The sequence below is a fragment of the Clytia hemisphaerica genome, unplaced genomic scaffold (genome assembly GCF_902728285.1).
Source record: "Clytia hemisphaerica strain Z4C2 unplaced genomic scaffold, Clytia hemisphaerica genome assembly, whole genome shotgun sequence".
Lineage (NCBI taxonomy): Eukaryota > Metazoa > Cnidaria > Hydrozoa > Leptothecata > Clytiidae > Clytia > Clytia hemisphaerica.
In genome coordinates this window covers 1,835,918-1,858,449 of record NW_027103564.1, presented here as the reverse complement: position 1 = coordinate 1,858,449, position 22,532 = coordinate 1,835,918, and the positions used below count along the sequence as shown (strand labels likewise).

Genomic DNA, 22,532 nt, shown 5'->3' with positions numbered 1-22,532 from the left:
CCTTGAAGGGGTCATTCAAAAAGTATGTACACTCAAAAGTAAGCAAAATTTGACCCCCTCCCCCTTGTACACTTGCGTACGCTTTGACCTTTTAAGTATGCAGGCTTTTTTCGGTAACCCCCGCTCCCCCTCTAGGAAGAAAATTTGAAATTATAAAAGACATTGACTGATAGAAGTTTGGTCTTGATTTGAATGATATGAATGATTTTTTCAAGATCAAAGTTAAAGAAACTTAAGTTAAAGATTATAATAGGTTGATATATGGATAACATAAGTGAGATGGGTTAAAAGGTTTATAATATTTAGATTTTTCAAATTGAAAGTAAAAAAAGCAACTGGAAAACTGGAGTCTATGTACTTATTGAATGGTCCCAAACCAAGTCAAATTCTACATTGCATTAGGCCAAGGGGGTAAAATTGATCCTGTTAAAATCCTGATAGAGAAAACAGTAAGAGCTGAAACTTTTTCTGGTGAGTCTAGGCTACCTATGAATTTCTTCCATGGGTATGGTTTTTCGTAAAATAGCTGCTAAGAAAACTTTTATTGCTTCGTGAAAAAATGCAATTTTAGCTATTTTACCCCTTAAAACCTACAAAATGGTTTTCTTGAATAACTTTTTATAAAATAGTCCTTTTGGTCTCAAATTTTGAACAGCGATTCACTGCAAAGTTACTAATGCTACAATTAGATTATTGGTACCTAAATATTTTCAAAATTGTACCTTAAAATCAAATTACACCTTAAAACCTACACTATTACAAAAAGGTCCATAGGTAGCTGGTCAGGGTACCTTTTTCACCTCTTATTTTTCCATGTACCAGTGGATACCCCTTAAAACCTACAACAAGAAAAGGTACCCCCTATATCCTGATAGAGATAACAGTAAGGGCTGAAACCTTTTCTGGTGAGTCTAGGCTACCTATGAATTTCTTCCATGGGTATGGTTTTTCGTAAAAGCTGCTAAGAAAACTTTTATTGCTTCGTGAAAAAATGCAATTTTAGCTATTTTACCCCTTAAAACATACAAAATGATTTTCTTGAATAACTTTTTATAAAATAGTCCTTTTGGTCTCAAATTTTGAACAGTGATTCACTGCAAAGTTACTAATGCTACAATTAGATTATTGGTACCTAAATATTTTCAAAACTGTACCTTAAAATCAAATTACACCTTAAACTACACTATTACACCTGATTACACCTTAAAACCTACAAACATTGACCCCTTGCTCACAACTTACTGAAACTGTGAAATTACAATTCAGGTGCTGAACAGTGATTCAATTGATCAATTAATACTTGCTAGAAATCAATTCCCAAAACAATATTTGTATATTTTTTTTGGTATGCAATATGGTCATGTTTTGAGAAATTCGATTTTCAGATTTTATTGGCCACTACCATAAATGGGCTTTAAAATAGAACTTTGAGGGCCTTACGATTTCTTTGGGGTATAACCATGGAGAAGAAAATTATTTATTTGTACCTACCAAAAGTATAGGTACACCTGAAAAGTATAGGTTTTATGACCTTAAATTCATTTGTGTAGTCTCTAGATCCGAAAAACTTGATTTTTTGAAGGAATTTTTGATAAAATTCCTAATAACTTCGAATTTTATGACACTTTGCGATATATAATTGAAAGTCTTGAAATTAGGTATTTTATGAAATTACCTATATTAGAGATTGTAAAAAAGTGAATTATACAATATTAAATTAAGTTTGGTGGTTAAGAGAGCCCAAAACCCAGCTTTGTAGGTGTGTGGTTTTAAGGGGTATCCACTGGTATGGTCCCTTTCTTAGATAACACAGTCCAACACAGGGTGGAATTAGAGAATCATGTCCCTATTAGTATCTCTTTAGAGAGTAAAGTTAGCATGAAAATACGAAAACCGAGAAGTGAGAATAAAAAGGAAAACATCAGGGATCTTGGCGGGTGAAGGAAGGTTTTACTTTGTCAGCATTATAAAACGCGCCTGCTCAAAGATTGTGTCGAGATGTTGGAGAATAATTTAAAAAATCAAGCATTGAAAAACAATAATGTACTGATACATAATTAGTAAAAAGTGTATTTATAATCTTTCCTCATCATCTTTTTGATGCTGGAGATTTTGATTGAATTATTGAACATAACGTTTTTATTAAAAAGGGTCTATTGCGCCGTAGCTTCATATCGTTTCATTGATCTTAACCCTATTTTTATCAGGGGGGTGTTTTCCACCAGGCTGGCACTCTTTTGCTAATAGCTCACTGAAATTTTTTTTAACACTCTGAAATTTTCTGACTTTTATTAATCTTATAATCTTAAAACCCTGTAAAATCCCAAAATCTTAAATTTAGCATAACTTTTGATCTAGGCATCCAACTGACTTCAAAATTTGATAGGTTTTAGGTATCAATAATAAATTCTAAAAAATATTTTAAAAATTTTCAAAAACTGATGACGTCATCAAAAACGACGTCATTGTTTTTTTGAAAAAATTTACTCCTTTTCTGCATGGATTTTAAGTGTCAATTTTATTATAATGTTTAAAACCGGCAAATATGTTAAAGATATTTTTTTTTGCTTTTACAATTAATCAAAACAGAATTGTAAAATTTCCATTTGTTCAACTTTAATTGCTATTTTATTGAATAGTACTTTTTCATTGGTCTGCGATAATTGTGAAACTTTGTGATGACGTCATCACCTTTATGATGACGTCATTAACCCAAATTTTTTTCTATGAATTCCTTTTATGGTAGAGAACATTTCTGCCAAGTTTCAAGTCGATATCTTTTCTAGATCAAAAGTTATGCAAGGCTGGTGGAAAACACCCCCCCCCTTGAGAATACAAAACCCGAAAAAGCCTGATAATAATAGGGTTAAAAGGCTATGTACTCGTTTACTTTAAGGAGAACTAGTTTCATGTTTGGTCTAATAAAAATTCCTAAAGATCGTGAATTTTCCGACGCTTAGAGGAGGATTATAACCCTAAGGGAGACTCTGGAAGGTGAAAAAACAGGCCTTTATCGTCCACACATACCCAGCACCAATTTTTGTCTAAGTATCGCCCCCGGATATAATTTTCAATTAATTTCAAAGTTTTGCTATAGTATCATTCGGGTATCATTCGCCTGAAAGATGTATAACCGGCCGTTTTCATTTATAAAAGCCATTATCCTGGTGATAATTGAAGACTTTTTTTAGTGTAGTAGCTTTTTAAATATCTTTTGTTTTAGTATAAAGAATCAAGATTTATTTTTTCCGTCTGGCTCTCGATTTCTTGTTTGATGATTGGTCATGCAATTTTTTTTTCTTGTTCGTAGTGTGCAGTCTTGTCTTTCAAGTGGTTTCGTTCTTGGTTTAAAAGTTTTCGTTTTTGGACCTACTTGGAGGCAGTAGCGTGGTGGATCGACCAAATCTTAGCTAGCTATTTTCAAATTTTGTTTTTTTTCTTTATGACTGAAAACTGCTAATTCGAAGGTGTAAAAAAGCAAAGGGGTGCTGAAATAAGTAATTGGAGGTACCTTTTTGGCCCTTGTCTTTCAAAATTAACCCCTGTTCGTCCGCTTTCTTTACAGTGTGTTTTTATTTTTTCTTGATATTTCTGATACTAATACCTTACTATATTAAATATATTTTAGTAAAACTTAATAAAACCAAAACTATTAAGAAATGAGTTCACTCCAGCTAGAGGAGACAAAATTTCCAACAAAAAGGTTTTTGGAAAATGCACTTCAAATGGTCAGAGATTTCTATCGGGAACATGAGTTAGCAAGATGGATTACTGGAGAAAAGTTAACATTCAAACAATTAAAACCAAAGGATGGTTTTGAATTTGTGGAAGCTGTTGTTGAAGGAAGAAGGATTGATGGGCCCAGGTCCAAGTATCTTGTTCGCGTGAAACTTGATGTTAGTAAGAAGATACCAAATGATCAACTGAGTACAGAATTGGAAGAGTATTTTGATTTTGTCCAGATTTTGGAACATAAAGTTTTGGAGTCGACAGATTATGAAAAACAACATTTGGAACTTTTGATTCATTTTTCTGGAAAAGTTGGCCCAACTATAGTTTCTTCACCGTTTTATGATTTACTTGGCAATGGTAATCCACAGAATAAAATTATCACCGAAGGAGTGTGTTATTCGAAATATAAAGTCCCTGATGATTTGCGTGATTCATTGAGAAAGAATATTGATAAACTTGCAAGCGAAACTGAAATTGATTATCATCCGAATTCGAATGATGTTGTTAGAGATTTGGTCCACCCTGCTTTATACCCTTATGTCAAAGGCGTTTCTGAAGTGCAGGAAACCAAAGAAAATTGCAAATCTAAGGAAACTGAAGACCCAAACGAAGATTTCTGGGGGCGACCATATGAAGATTCAAAGTTTCAATGGTTGCCATCACCTTTCTATATCTCACTTGATGGCAATTGCTTTATTGGTGAATATATTAATAACTTAGATAAAGAGAAATTCCCAGAGCTTTATAGGGATTTGGAGAGACTTTTTGAACTGTTTCTTCCTTACTTCGAGGAAGTTTGGGCTTATGCTAAAGGAATGATGGCAGCTGAAATCAGTCTAGACTTTTCTTCATTTGATTTTCAAAAACCCTTCGTTGATATTCGTGATCAAGAGCTACAAGTGATTACAAAGATTGTGGATTATACTTTACAACCTGGTCAAAGTTATGAAGGTGTTTGGCATACTGAAGGAATGTCACATGAAAATATTGTCATGACAGGTATTGTGATTCATTCTTATATTTTAGATAATAATCAATCATATAGATAAATCTAACTCTGCAAAATTACCGCTCTTTTCATCCTCTTTCATTCAATTTCAACTTTATCCATCAAATGTTTGGTTTCTTTGTTTTGAAAATGAAGAATGAGATAGTACTGTATTTACTTTTAAATCTTAAAGAAAAATTCATGGTGTCCATATGGGCACCAAACATCATCAGCCAAAAAAAATATATTTTTTTTCGATCTAGGTATTTATTTCATTGATCGTGAAAAGGAATTAACCGGAGGAAATCTTCGCTTCAAAAGAGCTTTTCATGTAGACGAACAGAGCCAGTTAAAATGTTTACCTCAATATCCACCTGACGTTTGTTATGATTTTGCTGAGGAAGGTTTTATGCCTCTTGGTCGTTTCCCTACAAAGGAAGGCTATATACTTGTCTTCCCAAATTGCCATATTCACAAAATTGCGAAAATTGTCAACGAGTCAAAAACAAAAGCTGCTTCACGTCGTATCATTGTTTTCTTTGTTGTCAACCCTGAGAAGAAGATCATTTCAACAATGGAAGTACCGCCACAGCAAGAGAAGATTGACCTAGAGACTGCGAAAGAGAATCGTTTGGAACTAATGGCTGAACGTAAATTTGACAAGCAAAAGTTAAATGTTCGTAAAGTGAGCCTTTGTGAACATTGAACATATTTTACAGATCAACAGAAATTCTTTTCGTCTATATGAGCTCTAGCTTACTGTCTAAGGATTGGAATGTGGTTGACTTTTAAATTAGTGTTCAGTATTGACAATACAAGCTTTAAGTCGAGTATGTTAAGTAAAAAATTGACTGGTCCGTCAAATACCAGCCACAAACGTGACTCAAATCAAAATCTTCTTTTATGGTCTTTGAGGTGATTAATTACACACGTTAAATACTAAAAATTATTATGCATATATACAACCCTGAAATTCATCTACTGTATTTATTGTTTTCCTATTGCACTATTTTCTGAATTTTTAGCCTTTGATTTACAAGCCTATTTTCTTCTTATCTGCCGAGAGTGCTCGATGATGATGGAAGCCTTTGATTTATATTATACAAAACCTTATTCTAATATTTGGAAGCTTATTTTATACTTAAAATTGTATTTAAAATGTATTTGATTAATTTATTTGTAAATAATAAATCTGTTATTGTTAATTTTGTTTTTTAACCGTCCTAATTGTTTTTGTTTATGATTTTAATTCAACAATCAAGATCAAATTTATTTCCCGTCGTTTGACTAGCCATAAATTGCAGCACCTCAAATTAAACACCCTTGTCTCACAGCCCTGGTTAAACTTTCTCCAAAGCGGGGATGAAAGTTTCGATTGAAATCTTAATGGGGATAAAGACCTCTATTGTTCCAAGGTTTAAAAATTCAGTGGGGATGGTTTCGGAGTGCAATTTCTGAACAATGAATTTCGAATGGGGATGAAAATCAAAGTCAATTTCTCAGTGGGGCTAAAATTCTAGGGTATTTTTCTCACCGGGGACGAAATATTTGCCAAATTTTCCAGCGGGTCTGTGACGCAGTGGTGTATTTAATGCTGTGGAAATTTCATCGACAATGAATTTTCTTTTAAATTCTATATCTTTCAATATTTATTTTTGCTCAATACAGTTTAAACTTCGGAATGCCCTTTGGAATTGTTTTAAAAGTATTGTCTCATTTTCTATGCAATTATTTTTACTATACTAACCAAATCACTTTTTGTGTTTTTTAGAAGAAACTAAAAAGAGAGAATGGCAGAATTGAAATTGGAGGAAGCAAAGTGTCCAGATGGTGGTTTGATTGGTGCTTTTGAAGGTGTAGCAATGCAATATGAATTTTATGGTAAAAGTTTAATTGAGGATGAAAAGATTGTTTTCAAAAGGTTGGTAACAAATGGATTTGAGGTAGTGGAGACTGTAGCTCTGGATGCGAGTGAGTATCACGACGCTCGTGCAAATATGATTCTTAAGGTTGATTGTAACACAACCGAAGATGCCGTCAAAAAGGATTTGGAAAATCAGGATAATGGTTGTAAGATTGAGATTATTAAATATGAAGTTCTCTCCAGTGATGACAAATATCACAATGTTAATGCGCTGATAAGGTTTTATCGTTTGAGTCCTCGAAATTTTGAAATCACTGAATCACCATTTTATGATGAATATTGGAATAGGTGGATGGAAGAGGTTATTGACGAAGGTGTTTGTTATTCTAAATCTAAAGTTCCTGATAATGGGAATTAGATTTTTGGGGCAGAAGCTACGAAGATTCAAAGTTCCAATGGCTTCCATCACCTTTTTATGTTTCAGCAGATGGTAAATGCTCCATCAAAGCATACATTAACAATTTGGAAAAAGATAAGTTTGCAGATGTTTACTCTGATCTTGAGAAATTGTTTGAGTTATTCATACCTTATTTTGAGGAGGTTTGGTCATATGCCAAAGCTGTGGACTTTAGCGAGGAAATTGACTATGATTATGAGAAACATAGATCAGAGACATTTAAGTTCGACAAACCTGACGTCAAATTCCGCGATCAAGAGTTACAAGTGATTACAAAAATTGTGGATTATACTTTACAACCTGGTCAAAGTTATGAAGGTGTTTGGCATGCCGAAGGAATGTCACATGAAAATATCGTCATGACAGGTACGCATTATTATATATTTACTCTTTGAAGAAATTCTATTTGGGTAAGTAATACAATTGACGAGACTCTGACAACCCCAAATAATATTTAACACCATTCCCCCATTTACAAATGTCTGGAAATAGCACATAATAGATTAATCTTCGTCATATGCCGACATAGGCAAATATTGAGGGTGTAAAAAAATAGGCCGGTAAATAGGTCGAGGGTGTGAAAAGATGCCGCGGCAGTTAAAGGGTTAACCCTATTTTTATCAGGGGGGGGGGGTGTTTTCCACCAGGCTGGCACTCTTTTGCTAATAGCTCACTGAAAATTTTTTTTAACACTTTGAAAGTTTTTGACTTTTAATATAATCCTATTAACAGCATGTATATCAAATTTTACAATTATACACCGACCAGATCAGGTTTTATGACTTTTTTGTCCAGGCATATCATACAATCCAGCTAAAACCCTCTAAAATCCCAAAATTTTAAATTTAGCATAACTTTTGATCTAGGCAACCAACTGACTTCAAATTTTGACAGGTTTTAGGTATCAATAATAAATTTTAAAAAATATTTAAAAAATTTTTCAAAAACTGCTGACGTCATCAAAAATGACGTCATTGTTTTTTGAAAAAATTTACTCATTTTCTGCATGGATTTAAAACGTCAATTTTATTAGTATGTTAAAAACCGGCAAATATGTTAAAGATATTTATTTTGGCTTTTAGAAATTCAAAACAGAATTGAAAAATCTCCATTCGTTCAACTTTAATTGCTATTATATTGAATAGTACTTTTTCATTGGTCAGCGATAAGTGTGAAAGTTTGTGATGACGTTATCACCTTTATGATGACGTCATCAACCCAAATTTTTTTCTACGAGCTCCTTTTATGGTAGAGAACATTTCAGCCAAATTTCAAGTCCATATCTTTTCTAGATCAAAAGTTATGCAAGGCTGGTGGAAAACACCCCCCCCTTGAGAATACAAAATCCGAAAAAGCCTGATAATAATAGGGTTAAAGGAAAATAGCCTCAAAGAGTTTTGCCTTGTTATTCAATTTCAGGTATATATTTCATTGATCGTGATTCTGAGTTAAAAGGTGGCGATCTTCGATTTAAAAGAACATCCCACTATGATGAAACGGTCTACCTTTCTGATAGCTACATCAATGGACAGGATACAAGACCAATTAGTATTGACCAGTTTGCAATGGAAGGTTTCATGCCTCTTGGACGTTTTCCAACAGAAGAAGGTTACATGCTTGTCTTCCCAAATTGTCATATTCACAAAATTGCTAAGTTTGTCAACGAGTCAAAAACAAAAGCTGCGTCACGTCGGATTGTTGTTTTCTTTTTTGTCAATCCTGAGCTCGGGTAAGTTATGGCATGTCTCAAAAACTGAAAATTACCATAATTTTTAGATCGCATTAGTCGACAGAAAATGACCAAACAAATGACTGAACGTGAAGGGTACTATGATGTAGTTTCTAACCTGATGTGTAACCTAATTGTTTTTTCGCTGATTTTCGCGAAAAACCGCAAAAACTGATTATTACGTAATAATTGATGACGTCATCGAAACTAAAAATTGAATTTCTCAAGAATGGTTTATCTATTTGTCTTCAAACACTCACCAAAGATGTATCTTAATAAAGTCGATCATTTGAAAAAAAAATCTTTTCGAAATTTTGATGATGTCAGCAGAAATTAGTAAAAAACGAAAAATCCTATTTTCTACTGACGTCATCAAAATTTTGAAAATAATTTTTTTTCAAATGATCGACTTTATTAAGATACATCTTTGGTGAAAGTTTGAAGACAAATAGATAAACCATTCTTGAGAAATTCAATTTTTAGTTTTGATGACGTCATCGATTATTACGTAATAATCATTTTTGGATTTAGCAAAAATCAACGAAAAAACAATTAGGTTACACATCAGGCTAGAAACTACATGATAGTACCCTTTATGTTCAGTCATTTGTTTGGTCATTTTCTGTCGACTAATGCGATCTAAAAATTATGGTAATTTTAAGACATGCCATAACTTACCCGAGAGAGAGAGATCATTTCGACAAAAGAAATTGCACCTCAACAAGAGAAAATCAGTTTAAGCGATGCAAAGAAGTATCGTTTGGAATTGATGGCTGAACGTAAATACCATAAAGAGAAATTGAACATAAGAGAAGTCAGCCTCTGTGAACATTGAGTGTAAAAAACATGCCGGGCCATTAAGTAGAAGAGAGATTATACATAGACATTTCTTGCATCATTTATTGTTTATTTAACCTCCTGTGACCCGCAAAGGAAGCACTCTTAAAATCCAATCTGGCGAAAGCGTACTAGTCAAGAAGAAAATTTTAACCGCCCTTCATATATTGGTTTTGGGCAACCCTTTTCTAGTTTATGTTAGTTTATCACTAGCAGGGGACAAATTTTCCGCAAAACTGATTATGGGTTAGCCAAATATTTCAATGCCAAAACTTAAATGATATTTTCTCAGCCTACTCTGCTTGCCCCTGCCCAATTGCACGATTTAGAATTTAAAACTTTATTTATTCATGCATACGCAATGTGTAGCAATGTGCCCTCCCGGTTATTACCATAATGGCTTTATGGCAACTACTGAACTTGGGCACAGGATGTACGGTTACACATTTTGTGGATTGCATTGTGGAGTCACAAGAGTGCTCAAACTGCGAGCAGCGAGCAATGCATAATTTTATTCATGCATATTTTTTTTGTCAATTTTTCGAACATACACTTCATCATACTGATTTTTGTTTATCATTCATTATTTATTTTCATAACCTGTATTTATAAAGAATTTAATATAACTTACTTTTTTGATACTTTATTTATTTTTTGAAGTATTATTTATCAATAAATATTTTGCACGTCAATGTATACGGCCAGTTTAGTCTAAAACATTTCGATACAACACCCCCTTTTCACAGACCCGGTAGGATTTTTTCAGCCAGTGGGGATTAAAAAAAACGGACTGAAACTCGATGGGGATTGATATTCTTATATTTTTTATGAATAGGGATTTCAATTCTTTAGTTTTCAAGTCAGAAACTTCAATGGCGATGAGAAAAATAGTAAATATTTTGCACTGAGGATTGGTTCATTTGATTATTCTCAGTGGAGACAGAAATTGGAGGATAATTTTCCACTAGTGACGATATTTTGGCAAATTTTTCCAGTGGGAAGGGTTACCAGTGTGTCTGTGAGAAGGGGGTGTGATATAGAAGGTTGCTTTCAAAAAATATGAACAAACTGAATGATAACTTGGGTTTTAAATTCATAATTCCAAGAAATATTTTTGCTACATCTTTGTTGACTTGGCATACAATGTGTTTGTTTATTTTCTTAAGGCCGAAGGCCGAGGTAAACGATTCCAACATTCCATCCAACATAGAAATTGAAATGTTGGACAAATGTTGGATAAATTTCGGAAAGGTGTTGGATCTCCTTAAAATCGTTTCGTCGCAATATCCAACATCATTTTCATCCAACATGGGTGTTCATTCATTCTTTTTTGAATTCATTCTTTTCAAATTAGAAATAACGAGGATTTTTATATCCAGTACCCAGTATAACCAGTGCCACTACTGCTGTTCATGCGGACAAAGATTATAGTCTAACAATTGGACCCTTACAATGCCGAGAAAATTCTGGCGAAAAATCGACTCTTAATGTGCAATTTCTTGAAATTTATTTATCTATTTTAAAGCAAAAAAAGGTCAAATTTTCTAAAATTTTGCAACAAAAATGTTCTCATTTTTTACACACTTACTTTTGGCATGTTGGATGATGTTGGATGAAATGTTGGAATGGTTTACCTCGGCCTTAAACGATTCCAACATTCCATCCAACATGATTTTATCTCTGTTGGACAGAATGTTGGAATCGTTTACTCGAATGCAAAAATCGGAAAGGAAGAAAAAATTATGTTTGAAGAAGAAAAAAAGTGTTGGATGGGAGTTTGATCGCCATCAAACATTTTGTCCAACATTTACTTCTTTTTTTCGTGTTGGATCATGTCGGATTCGTTTACTCAGCTCACATCCAAAATTTGAAAGGGAATGACGTCATTAGAAATAGAATCGAATGTTTTTTTGTCAAAAATTCGAAAAATCTCGTAACAAATTTATAAAGATGGTAGAGAAGCTACTAGCTCGAATGTTTTATTTTTCGGAAAATAAACCAAGGGGGAGGGGCACTGAAATTAAGCGATCTATCGTAGAGGTGTGACCCTTTAAAGGTACTTTTTTCAGGCTTCCCAAAATGCACTGTAAGTGTGTAAAAAATGAGAACATAGTTTTTGTTGTAAAATTTTAGAAAATTTGACCATTTTTTGCCTTGAAATAGAAAAATTAATTTCAGGAAATTGCACCATAAGAGGCGATATTTCGCCAGAATTTTCTCTGCAGTGTAAAGCTTGGTACTCACTTGTTGAAAAAGTGGCGTTTAACACTAAACGCCGGCGTATAACTTTATACGCGCGCGTATAAAACCATAAGATCTCTAGTGAGTACACTCAATAAACGCCGGCGTTTAATTTATACGCCCGCGTTTAATGTTAAACGCCGGCGTTTATCGAACTTAGAAAAAAAATATTTAAACGCGCATATCAAAAAATTTTGATATGTGCGTTTAAAGTTCAAAGGCACCGCAATGTAAACAAGATTAAATCTTTTTAATTCTTTTGTAAATTTTTGGTTTTTACTTTCGATTTCGTTTCACTTTTCCCCTCTTTTACTATTTCTCTTTGCTAAAGAGCTCCTAGATAGATGATCTGAAAAGTTAAACGCCTGCGTTTATCATTAGACGCGTGCGACTAAAGTGTTAAACGCCACTTTTTCAACAAGTGAGTACTAAGCTTAAGGGTCCAATTGTTAGACTATAATTTTTGTCCGCATGAACAGCAGTAGTGGCACTGGTTACACTGGATATAAAAATCCTTGTCATTTCTAATTTGAAAAGAATGAATTAAAAAAAGAATGAATGAAAACCCATGTTGGATGAAAATGATGTTGGACATTGCGACGAAACGATTTTAAGGAGATCCAACACCTTTCCAAAATTCATCCAACATTCGTCCAACATTTCAATTTCTATGTTGGATGAAATGTTGGAATCGTTTACCTCGGCCTTTACTGACGTCAGATTATTTTGTTTATTTACCCTCTTTTACCTCTTCTGGTAACTATGAGCTGCAAGTCAATAAACCGCTTCAAAACTCTGTAGAAATAAAAACTGTTTCATATCTGTGTACTTTCAGAATAAATCAAAAAAAGAAATTGGAAAAAAAGCCAGATGTCAGTTTGGTTGGTGATTTTGAAGTAACATTGAATGATAATCAATTTGAAAATGGCAGATTTATAAATGGTGAAAAGATTGTTTTTAAAGATTTACAGACAAATGGACTTGAGATGGTGGAAGCTTTAGCTTTTGGTGAACATCATGAATGAGATAAAGGATGCCACGCTAGACCAAATATATTTGATCTTGAATTGAACAAAGAAGACTTGAAGAATTATTTGCATAAGTGGCAACAGGACTATGGATGTGAAATTGAACTACTTCAATATTGATATTATCTTGAGTAATGAAAAATATCACAATATTGGCGTTGGCGAGGTTTGATGCTACTGAGCAAATAATTGAATCATCCTTTTATGTTGGGCTTTGGGAAGGATGGATTTGAACAATATTATTGATGAAGGCGTGTGTTATTCCAAATCTAAAGTTCCTGATAATTTAGACGTGATGTTGTTAGAGATTTGGTGCAGGGGCTTTGTGCTCATTCATTGAAGGTATCACTGAACGAATCTCGTCTTTTGTAACGTCTAATATTATGGATACAACTCTCCAAAAGGTAAGTAAGAAGGCTAAAATATACAACTTTGATTTCTGGGGACGACGCTATGTACTTTCTAAATTCCAATGGTTTATTTTTATATTTTACCAGTGGAAAATGCTCCATTAAAGAATACATTAACAATTTGGAAAAAGATAAGTTTTCAAAGCTTTACACTTTTTTTGAGAAATTGTTTGAGTTATTCATACCTTATTTTGAGGAGGTTTGGTCATATTCAAAAGCTGTTGACATTGGAGAGGTCGAAGATGACTATGATTTTAAGTCATTATCCAATAAAAAAACTTTTCAGTTTCAAAAGCCTAAATAAATTTTCGTGATCAAGAGCTGCAAGTGATTACAAAGATTGTGGATTATACTTTACAATAACCTAATTTTTTTGAAGGTTGTTCCGCAACATCTTATCTTAAATTATATTTAGTTTGATTAATTTTTTATATTCAAAATAACTATTTATTTAGATTTTTTACAGGGACACCCTATGGAGATGACAAGTATCAACTGAACCATATGCGCGATATTGAGAGTAACATGACATATTAACTACACTTGATTATCAAAAAAGCTTATGACTACGCCTTTATATAGTCAATGTACCAAATTTTGAAAATTATGTTTGATCAGGTTTCATGTTATTAAAACCTTGATTTAACCTTTAACCCCTTTTCTTCAAGCAAACGTCGAGCAAAAATAGAAAGCTTGTTCGGTCTAGATATGCCGTCAAAGTCCAAATAATTAAAATGAGTGTTCTGGTATTACTTTTGGACTTTCTTTTGAAGACTGTTGATCAATTTGACAGTTCTACTGATCAGTATGTTTCAGTTTTAAATCACCAATACAATATAAAACTTTTCTATTCTTTACCAGTGTGAAAAATGTATAAAAATATTTAAAAAAATGGGTTCACTCCTCAAATTAGAGGATACGATTTTTCCAAACGAAGCCTTTTTGGAAAATGCAATTCAAATGGTCAGAGATTTCTATCGGGAACATGACTTGGCAAGATCGATTACTGGAGAAAAGTTAACATTCGAACATCCTCTTAAAATATTTTCTATAATTCGAATCTCTCTGTAATTCGAACAAATAAGATTCCCTGTTTGAGTTCGAATTAGTGAGAGTCAACTGTATATGAAAACATTCGGTGACCAAACTATTAAGAACAAGTTAAGAACATTTTAAGGCTTTGTGGACCCGTCCGAAGGCTTCAAAACTTTTAGATTTTCTTATAAAAAACGGGTAAACTCTTGATCGGCTGCTGAAATGTTGCTGTTAAATTTAGTGAATAATACCATTCCATTATTTCATAGGTATTTATTTCATTGATCGAGATAAGGATTTGGTTGGAAGTAATCTTCGTTTCAAAAGAACTTTTCATAGATTTGAAAACGATCAACTTAAAGGCTTACCCCAAGATCCACCCTAGGTTTGCTATGATTTCGCTGAGGAAGGTTTTATGTTTCTTGGTCGTTTCCCTACAAAGGAAGGTTATATACTTGTCTTCCCAAATTGCCATATTCAAAAAATTGCTAAGTTTGTTAATGAGTCAAAAACAAAAGCTGCTTCACGTCGTATCATTGTTTTCTTTGTTGTTAACCCTGAGAAGAAGATCATTTCAACAATGGAAGTATCGCCACAGCAAGACACGATTGACCGTGAGACTGCGGAAGACTATCGTTTGCAGCTTATGGCGGAACGTAAATTTGACAAGCAAAAATTGAATGTTCGCAGGGTGCATCTTTGCGAACATTGATCTCGAGGTTTCATGCAATTTTAATTCACGTATTTCCTTTTAGCAGATTCATGTAAAAAAGTCACGAAAAAACTTTGAGTAAAGCTCTGATTGGCTGAATATTGCACACATTAGCACATTTTCTTTCGAAATGTCCAAAGTATGAGGTAATCTTTGCATGTCTCAGCCAATCAGAGCTTTACTCGACGTTTTTTCGTGACTTTTTTATATGAATCTGCTAACAGGAAATTTGTGTATTTACATTACAGGGCCCACACCAATAGTTTTTTTTTATTTTAAAGCAGGATTCTTACTTTTTATAGCTTTATATCTCTGGGCAATATCAGTCATAGGGCCATTTTAAGCCATTTTAATGGATAAAAATTGAATTTTTCTCCCGCTTTCGTAAACCATCCTTTCGCCTCCTTATTAGTCACTATATTTTTTATTGACCTTCCATTATGTTGGTGTGGGCCCTCCCTGCATTATACACGTGTCTTTTATAAGAACAAACTATTTAAGAACATAAGGCTTTGATGGCGGAAATATTAAGAACAAGTTAAAGCATTTTAAGGCTTTGCGGGCTTTAAAATACCCGATTTCTTAGAAAAATGGCTAAAATTTCTCACAAAATGATGAAAATAAGAACATGTTAAGAACATTTTTAGGCTTAGAACTCAAAACGTTAAGAAAGAACATCCGAAGGCTTCAAAAATTTTGGATGCTCTTATAAAAAATGAGAATCACATTCCCTTTACCGAATGGAATGATTATCTTAAAAAATTATCTTTTGCAATTTTAATATCAAATTTAATTTAATTACAAATTCAATAGACCTTATCGGCGTTTTTTATTTTTCCAAAACAGCGATGCATTGTGGGATTGTTTCGGGGTATCACAATATAATCCCCTCGAGGAATCCCTAAGAGATTTATATAGTGATACCTTGGAAACAATCCCACAATGCCTTGCTTTTTTAGAAAAATCAAAAACTCCGATAAGATCTATTACGTTACATTTCATTCACATTATTGGATGAAACCATATCTTTTAATGTTTTGTTGTCAATTCTTAGAATCATTTTACAATTTCAATAATATAATTACATTAGACTGGGCTTAAATTCACTTTAGTGTATATGCAACCATGTCTTAGAAGGGTTTGAACCGCAATGCATTTACATTTTTAGTATCATTTACAAAAAGTTCAATTACGTTACATTTCATTCACATTACTGGGTGTAACTATATCTTAAATAATATTTTGTTATCGATTCTTAGAATCATTTACAATTTCAATTATATGATTATATTACACTGGACTTACATTTTTTAAGTATCATTTACGAATTCAATCACGTTACATTTTATCCACATTACTGGATGAAACTATATCTTAAAATAATATTTTGTTATCAATTCTTAGAATCATTTACAATTTCAATTATATAATCACATTACACTGGGCTTACACTCACTATAGTGTATGCAACCATGTCTTTGAACAATGCATTTACATTTTTAAGTATCATTTACAAATTCAATCACGTTACATTTCATTCACATTACTGGATGAAACTATATTTTAAAATAATATTTTGTTATCAATTCTTAGAATCATTTACAATTTCAATTATATGGTTATATTACACTGGGCTTACACTCACTTTAGTGTATGCAACCATGTCTTTGAACAATGCATTTACATTTTTTAGTGTCATTTACAAATTCAATTTCATTATATTTCATTCACATTACTGTACTAGATACAATGGTAAGTTCAATTTTTTAACAGCTTTTTAGGAATCATTTTTAATAGACTTTGTTTCTAATTTTTTGTTTTTAAATAAGAGTGATATCGTTTGCTTATTCATCAATTTTAAAAATCCACAAGCTTTTTCACATTAGATTGACACGAATTTGGAGCAAGATTGGTCAAAAAGAGGAAAAGAAAAACATTCTTTGCTTGTATCAGCATAATATACAAAAGGCGGCACCGACCTGACATGAAATATGTGTCTGATATGAGACAGGACACTTATGTAAAAATAAAACCTTTAAATCACATCAATTTTGTACCGGGGCTTGTTAGTGCCATGTGTACTAATACTTATTGTTTCTAAGTCAACTTACAAGCACCAAGTCGACTTGATAGTTCTAAATCACTTTACTGCTTGTAAGTCGATGCTTGTAAGTCGACTTAGAGACCAGTAGAAGTAGTTTACACATGTCACTAACAAGCCACCGTAATGCATTTTGGAAGTGAAGAGTTTATACTGAATGTTTTTTATTGTGAACAAATGACGAGTGAATTAATTTTGATGTTATTAAGAATACTTGGTTTTATATTTTAAGTATAATTTAAAATTCCAATAGCTTTACATTTCATTCACATCACTGGCAGGTACAATTCCATACCTTAAAACAATTCTTTGACAACTTATAGTGTAATAATTAATGAATTTTTTTGACATCAATCTTTAAAGGAGTTTAGTTTATTATACATGTTTTTTTTATTGGCAATGTTGTAAACGAATGGATTTTAATACCAAGAAGGTTTCAACGTCTTGTATATTTTCAAATTAGTGAAATTCATCATACTATTTGCATATTTTTTATCACTGATTTACATTATGTGAATTTTATTTTTTAAAGGAGTTAAATTTATTATAAATTATACAAATTCTATTCTATTTAAATGATGATTAATGAGTTCAAATTTAAATTTGATTTAGGTTTCAACAGGTTTCAATGAATCTAAATCTTGGGCATGTGTAAAAGTGAACGTTAAATAAATTGGTGATGGAAAATCTCTAACAATAAGTTATTATGCTTTGCTATGCCAAATCCAAAGTTCCTGATAGTTTTGGTAATTCATTCAGAAAGAATATTGATTAACTTGCCAAAAGAAACTGAAATTGATCTTTATTTATTTACTTTCTTTTTATTTACAGACTAGAAACAAAAGATATAAAAATGCCGGATTTAGAACAAGAAAAATCAACATTTCCACAGCCTTATGTCATGGAGGAGGTTGTCGAGATGGTTAGACCATGGGACAGTATGATTTTTCTTCCTGGTGAAAAGATCATTTTCAAAGAAGTGAAACCTGAAGGTTTTCAAGTAGTTGATACAACTGTCTTTGAAGATAAACCTGGTACAGATTATAATGAAGATAAATCTCGAGCTACCATGAGGCTTTTCGTTGATCCAAACACAACCGAAGAACATGTCAGAAAAGTGCTTCAGGATGCTGATATTGAAGTTTTAAATTATGAAAAGATATCTACTGTTGATGAGGGTCATCCAAATGTAAGCGCTTTCATTCAATTTGAGTTTTATGATATGAAAAAGTACAAAGTCGTCGAATCTCCTTTTCTTGATATGTTTTGGAACAAGCATATGGGTAACGTGATCACTGAAGGTGTATGTTATTCAAGTTCAAAAGTTTCTGATAATCTGCGTGATTCATTGAGAAAGAACATTGATAAACTTGCAAACGAAACTGAGATTGATTTTCATCCGAATTCAAATGATATTGTCAGAGATTTGGTACACCCTGCTTTGTATTCGTACATCAAAGAAGTATCAAAACTGAAGAAGGTTTTTCCTGATACCAATAACTCGGCAAAATCAGGGGAACTCGACTTTTGGGGACGACCATACGAAAGTTCCAATTTCCAATGGCTTCCAACACCATTTCATGTTTCCGAAGATGGCAAATGCTCAATTAAAGAGTACATCAACAACCTTGATAAAGATAAGTTTCCAGAGCTGTATGGTGATTTAGAAAAGCTTTTTGAAGTGTTTTTACCATTTTTCGAAGATGTTTGGGCTTATGCCAAAGCAATGAGCTTTGATTATAGTGAATTTCATATTAATTGCTGTTATTCAAATTTTGATTTTGAAAAACCTGAGGTCAAATTTCGTGATCAAGAGTTGCAAGTGATTACGAAGATTGTGGATTATACTTTACAACCTGATCAAAGTTATGAAGGAGTTTGGCATGCTGAAGGAATGTCACATGAAAATATTGTCATGACAGGTAAGTTGTTTTTATTATTTTAATCAATTAAGCAGAGTAAGCATTATGCTCAATTTTTAGTGTTGGATCATGTGGATTAAGTTATTCTGCCAAAATCTACAGAAGGCTAATTTTAAAAACTATGTTTAATCAGGTTTGGAGAAAATTTATTTTTGTTAACTATGATAAAAAATGGTGATTCTTCAATATTAAAACCAAGTATACAAGAGGATTGCCGATGCCGACATCGACACTAAAAGGGTTTACGACTTTTCTGATCTAAGTCTTAAACTAAAAATTGCTGTTCTCCTATTGTTTTCATTTTCTGAATTTTTAAGTCTTTACAGTATATGATTAAATAAATACGAGAATGTTGTCCGACTACACGACCTTATTCACCATCTAATCTAAATTCGAACTACCTCTTTTGTTTCTAGGTCTTTATTTCAATGATCGTGATACTGACTTAACTGGTGGAGACCTTCGATTTAAACGTGCTTTCCACATTGAAGAAAGAGCTCAGTTCATTGGGCACATTATCCAATGTCGACCAATCGTGGTGGATGACTTTGCACAAACTGGTTATCGTCCACTTGGTCATTTTCCAACAGAAGAAGGTTACCTTATGGTCTTCCCAAATTGTCATATTCACAAAATTGCTAAGTTTGTCAATGAGTCTGCAACCAAAGCTGCTTCACGTCGTATCGTTGTTTTCTTTGTTGTCAATCCTGAGAAGAAGATCATTTCAACAAGAGAAGTTGCACCTCAACAAGGGAAAATAAGTTTAAGCGATGCAAAGAAGTATCGTTTGGAATTGATGGCTGAAAGGAAATACGATAAAGAAAAGTTGAATGTTCGAGATCTGGAACTTTGTGAACATTGATAAAACTCATTTATTGATCATGTCAAAATTTGTGTAGCTAAAATCTTTATAGTAAAAATGCAATTTAAAATTATGTCACATTATATTATACAGTAATTTATAATTTTTTTATACTCCCGTTTAGGATCTTATTTTTGTAATTTATTTTTGTACTTACATTTGAAGCAGTTTTAAATTATTGACACAATTAGAATTATATCAATTATTCGTTTCTTTTTGGAACTAGAAGTCTGAAAATTTCATCATTTAAAGTTGTTAAATCTACCTAGCTCTATAGGCTTGAATATTAATCCTTTTTTCATGTGTTTATCTCTTTCTCCTTTCATTTTAGCAAGACAAGTTTATAAAGATTAAAAAACAAATAAAAAATGAGTTCCAATTTGAAGCTAGAAAAGACCAAGTTCCCAACAGCCGATTATTTGGAAAGCATCTTATCAAAAGTTGGAGATTGGGATTGTCTTCAATATCTGGCAGGTGACAAGATTGTATTTGAGGATATTGAACCAAAAGGTTTTGAGATTGTGGAGACGTCGATTCCGAATAATCAACCGAAGCAGGAAGATGAGGACTGCGAAGAAGATGAAGAAGAAGATGATGATGATGATGATGATGATCCCGATGCAATTAGTGCTACGATGAAACTACGTGTTGCTGTTAAAACCAAGGAAGAAAAAATTAAAGAAATGTTTAGTGAAGCAGGGATCACTGTTAAGAAGTATAAGATTATTTCCAGTGATTCTTCCCATCACGATATCGAAGCTTCTATATCGTTTGATTACTGTAGTACTGAAGTGATCGAATCTTCATTCCTTGATATGTTTTGGAAGACAAGGATGAATGCAGTTATCACTGAAGGAGTTTGCTATTCAAACTCCAAAGTTCCTGATAATTTACGCGATTCATTGAGAAATAATATTGATAAACTTGCAAACGAAACTGAAATTGATTTTCATCCAAATTCGAATGATGTTGTTAGAGATTTGGTGCATCCTGCTTTGTATTCTTATATTAAGGGTGTTTCAAAGTTGAAGAAATTACCTGATGTAGATCCTCCAACATCCAAGAAGTCTAAAGAAGAGTCAGAAAAAGATTTCTGGGGACGACCTTACGAAGATTCAAAATTCCAATGGCTTCCAACACCATTCCATGTTTCCGAAGATGGCAAATGCTCAATTAAAGAGTATATCAACAACCTTGATAAGGATAAGTTTCCAGAGATGTATGATGACCTAGAAAAATTGTTTGAGGTTTTCCTGCCATATTTTGAAGAAGTCTGGGCATACTCTAAGACCATGGAGTTCTGGCAAGAGGATAGTGACGAAGATGTGAATTTCTCAAGCGAGGAATCATTCAAGTTCTCAAAACCTGACGTCAAATTCCGTGATCAAGAGTTGCAAGTTATTACAAAGATTGTGGATTATACTTTACAACCTGGTCAAAGTTATGAAGGTGTTTGGCATGCTGAAGGAATGTCACATGAGAATATTGTCATGACAGGTAACAAATGATTTCGATCTGGTTACAACGTTAAAGTTTTAATTGCCCCATTCTCCTGCATTTGACAGAAAATATTTTTTTAAAAGGTTTACTTTTACTTTGATATCATTCTCAATCTGTCATTTCAGGTCTTTATTTTATTGATCGTGATGCTGACTTAACTGGTGGAGATCTTCGATTCAAAAGAGCATTCCATATAGATGAAAGGGCTCAAGTTTTCTGGAACGTCCCTCAGGAACGACCAGTAGTTGTAAACCAATTCGCTTCAGAGGCTTACATCCCACTTGGGCATTTCCCAACGAAAGAGGGCTATATTATGATCTTCCCAAATTGTCATATTCACAAAATTGCTAAGTTTGTCAACGAGTCAAAAACAAAAGCTGCTTCACGTCGTATCGTTGTTTTCTTTTTTGTCAATCCTGAGAAAAAGATCATTTCCACAAGAGAAGTTGCACCTCAGCAAGGAGTGATCAGAGCTCGATCAGCGAAAAAATTTCGTTTGGATTTGATGACTGAACGGAAGTATAACAAAGATAAACTTAACGTTCGCGAGTTAGAACTTTGTGAACATTGATATGCTATAAGAAACTTTCGTGAACTTTTGAGATACCTTAAATGATCTTGGCGTGTTAAGGATATAGTAATATTTCATACTAATTAAATAAATTACGTCAAAAAGTTTCCTTTCTTATTGATATTTTTGAACCTTCGTAGCCGCTTCAACCTGTTGTGGAAAGATATTATTTTGTTATTTTTTTCTTAGACCAACAAATATTGTTTTTGATATAATACCATGCATAAATACTTTTGGAACATTTGAATATGACTTTTTTTAACCCTATTCGAACTAGGGGGGGGGGGCTCTTTCTGTTCGGAAGTCAATCTATTGGTAATAGCTCCTGAAATAATAGAGCTTTTGCCGTGAAATTTTCTGTAAATTCCTAACTTTTATTTTGCTTCAAAATAAAAAAAAAATTGACACCTAAATATTTTCACACCTTGAGCATGATGACATTTCTGACAGTAAGGTGTCACAAAAATTGACACTTTTCCAATACAAATTTATTTTTAATGTCAAATATATCGTTTAAACCGTAATTTATTGAATATTTAGGAT

General features: G+C 32.9%; 3 protein-coding genes across 3 annotated transcripts; all 3 read left to right on the top strand.

Annotated features, from left to right (window-relative positions):
- Window positions 1-3,521: 3,521 nt before the first annotated feature.
- On the top strand, window positions 3,522-5,938 carry LOC136800955 (uncharacterized). The gene is made up of 2 exons (XM_067057566.1): window positions 3,522-4,731; window positions 4,984-5,938. The coding sequence occupies exons 1-2, from the start codon at window positions 3,660-3,662 to the stop codon at window positions 5,424-5,426; spliced, it is 1,515 nt and encodes a 504-aa protein (XP_066913667.1). The 5' UTR covers window positions 3,522-3,659; the 3' UTR covers window positions 5,427-5,938.
- Window positions 5,939-17,964: 12,026 nt separating this feature from the next.
- Window positions 17,965-20,116, top strand: LOC136800954 (uncharacterized). Its single transcript, XM_067057565.1, has 2 exons — window positions 17,965-19,056; window positions 19,473-20,116. Exons 1-2 carry the CDS (start codon window positions 17,988-17,990, stop codon window positions 19,916-19,918), a joined length of 1,515 nt encoding a protein of 504 aa, XP_066913666.1. The 5' UTR covers window positions 17,965-17,987; the 3' UTR covers window positions 19,919-20,116.
- A 127-nt stretch (window positions 20,117-20,243) lies between these two features.
- Window positions 20,244-22,236, top strand: LOC136800953 (uncharacterized). The gene is made up of 2 exons (XM_067057564.1): window positions 20,244-21,415; window positions 21,544-22,236. Exons 1-2 carry the CDS (start codon window positions 20,287-20,289, stop codon window positions 21,987-21,989), a joined length of 1,575 nt encoding a protein of 524 aa, XP_066913665.1. The 5' UTR covers window positions 20,244-20,286; the 3' UTR covers window positions 21,990-22,236.
- Window positions 22,237-22,532: the final 296 nt, after the last annotated feature.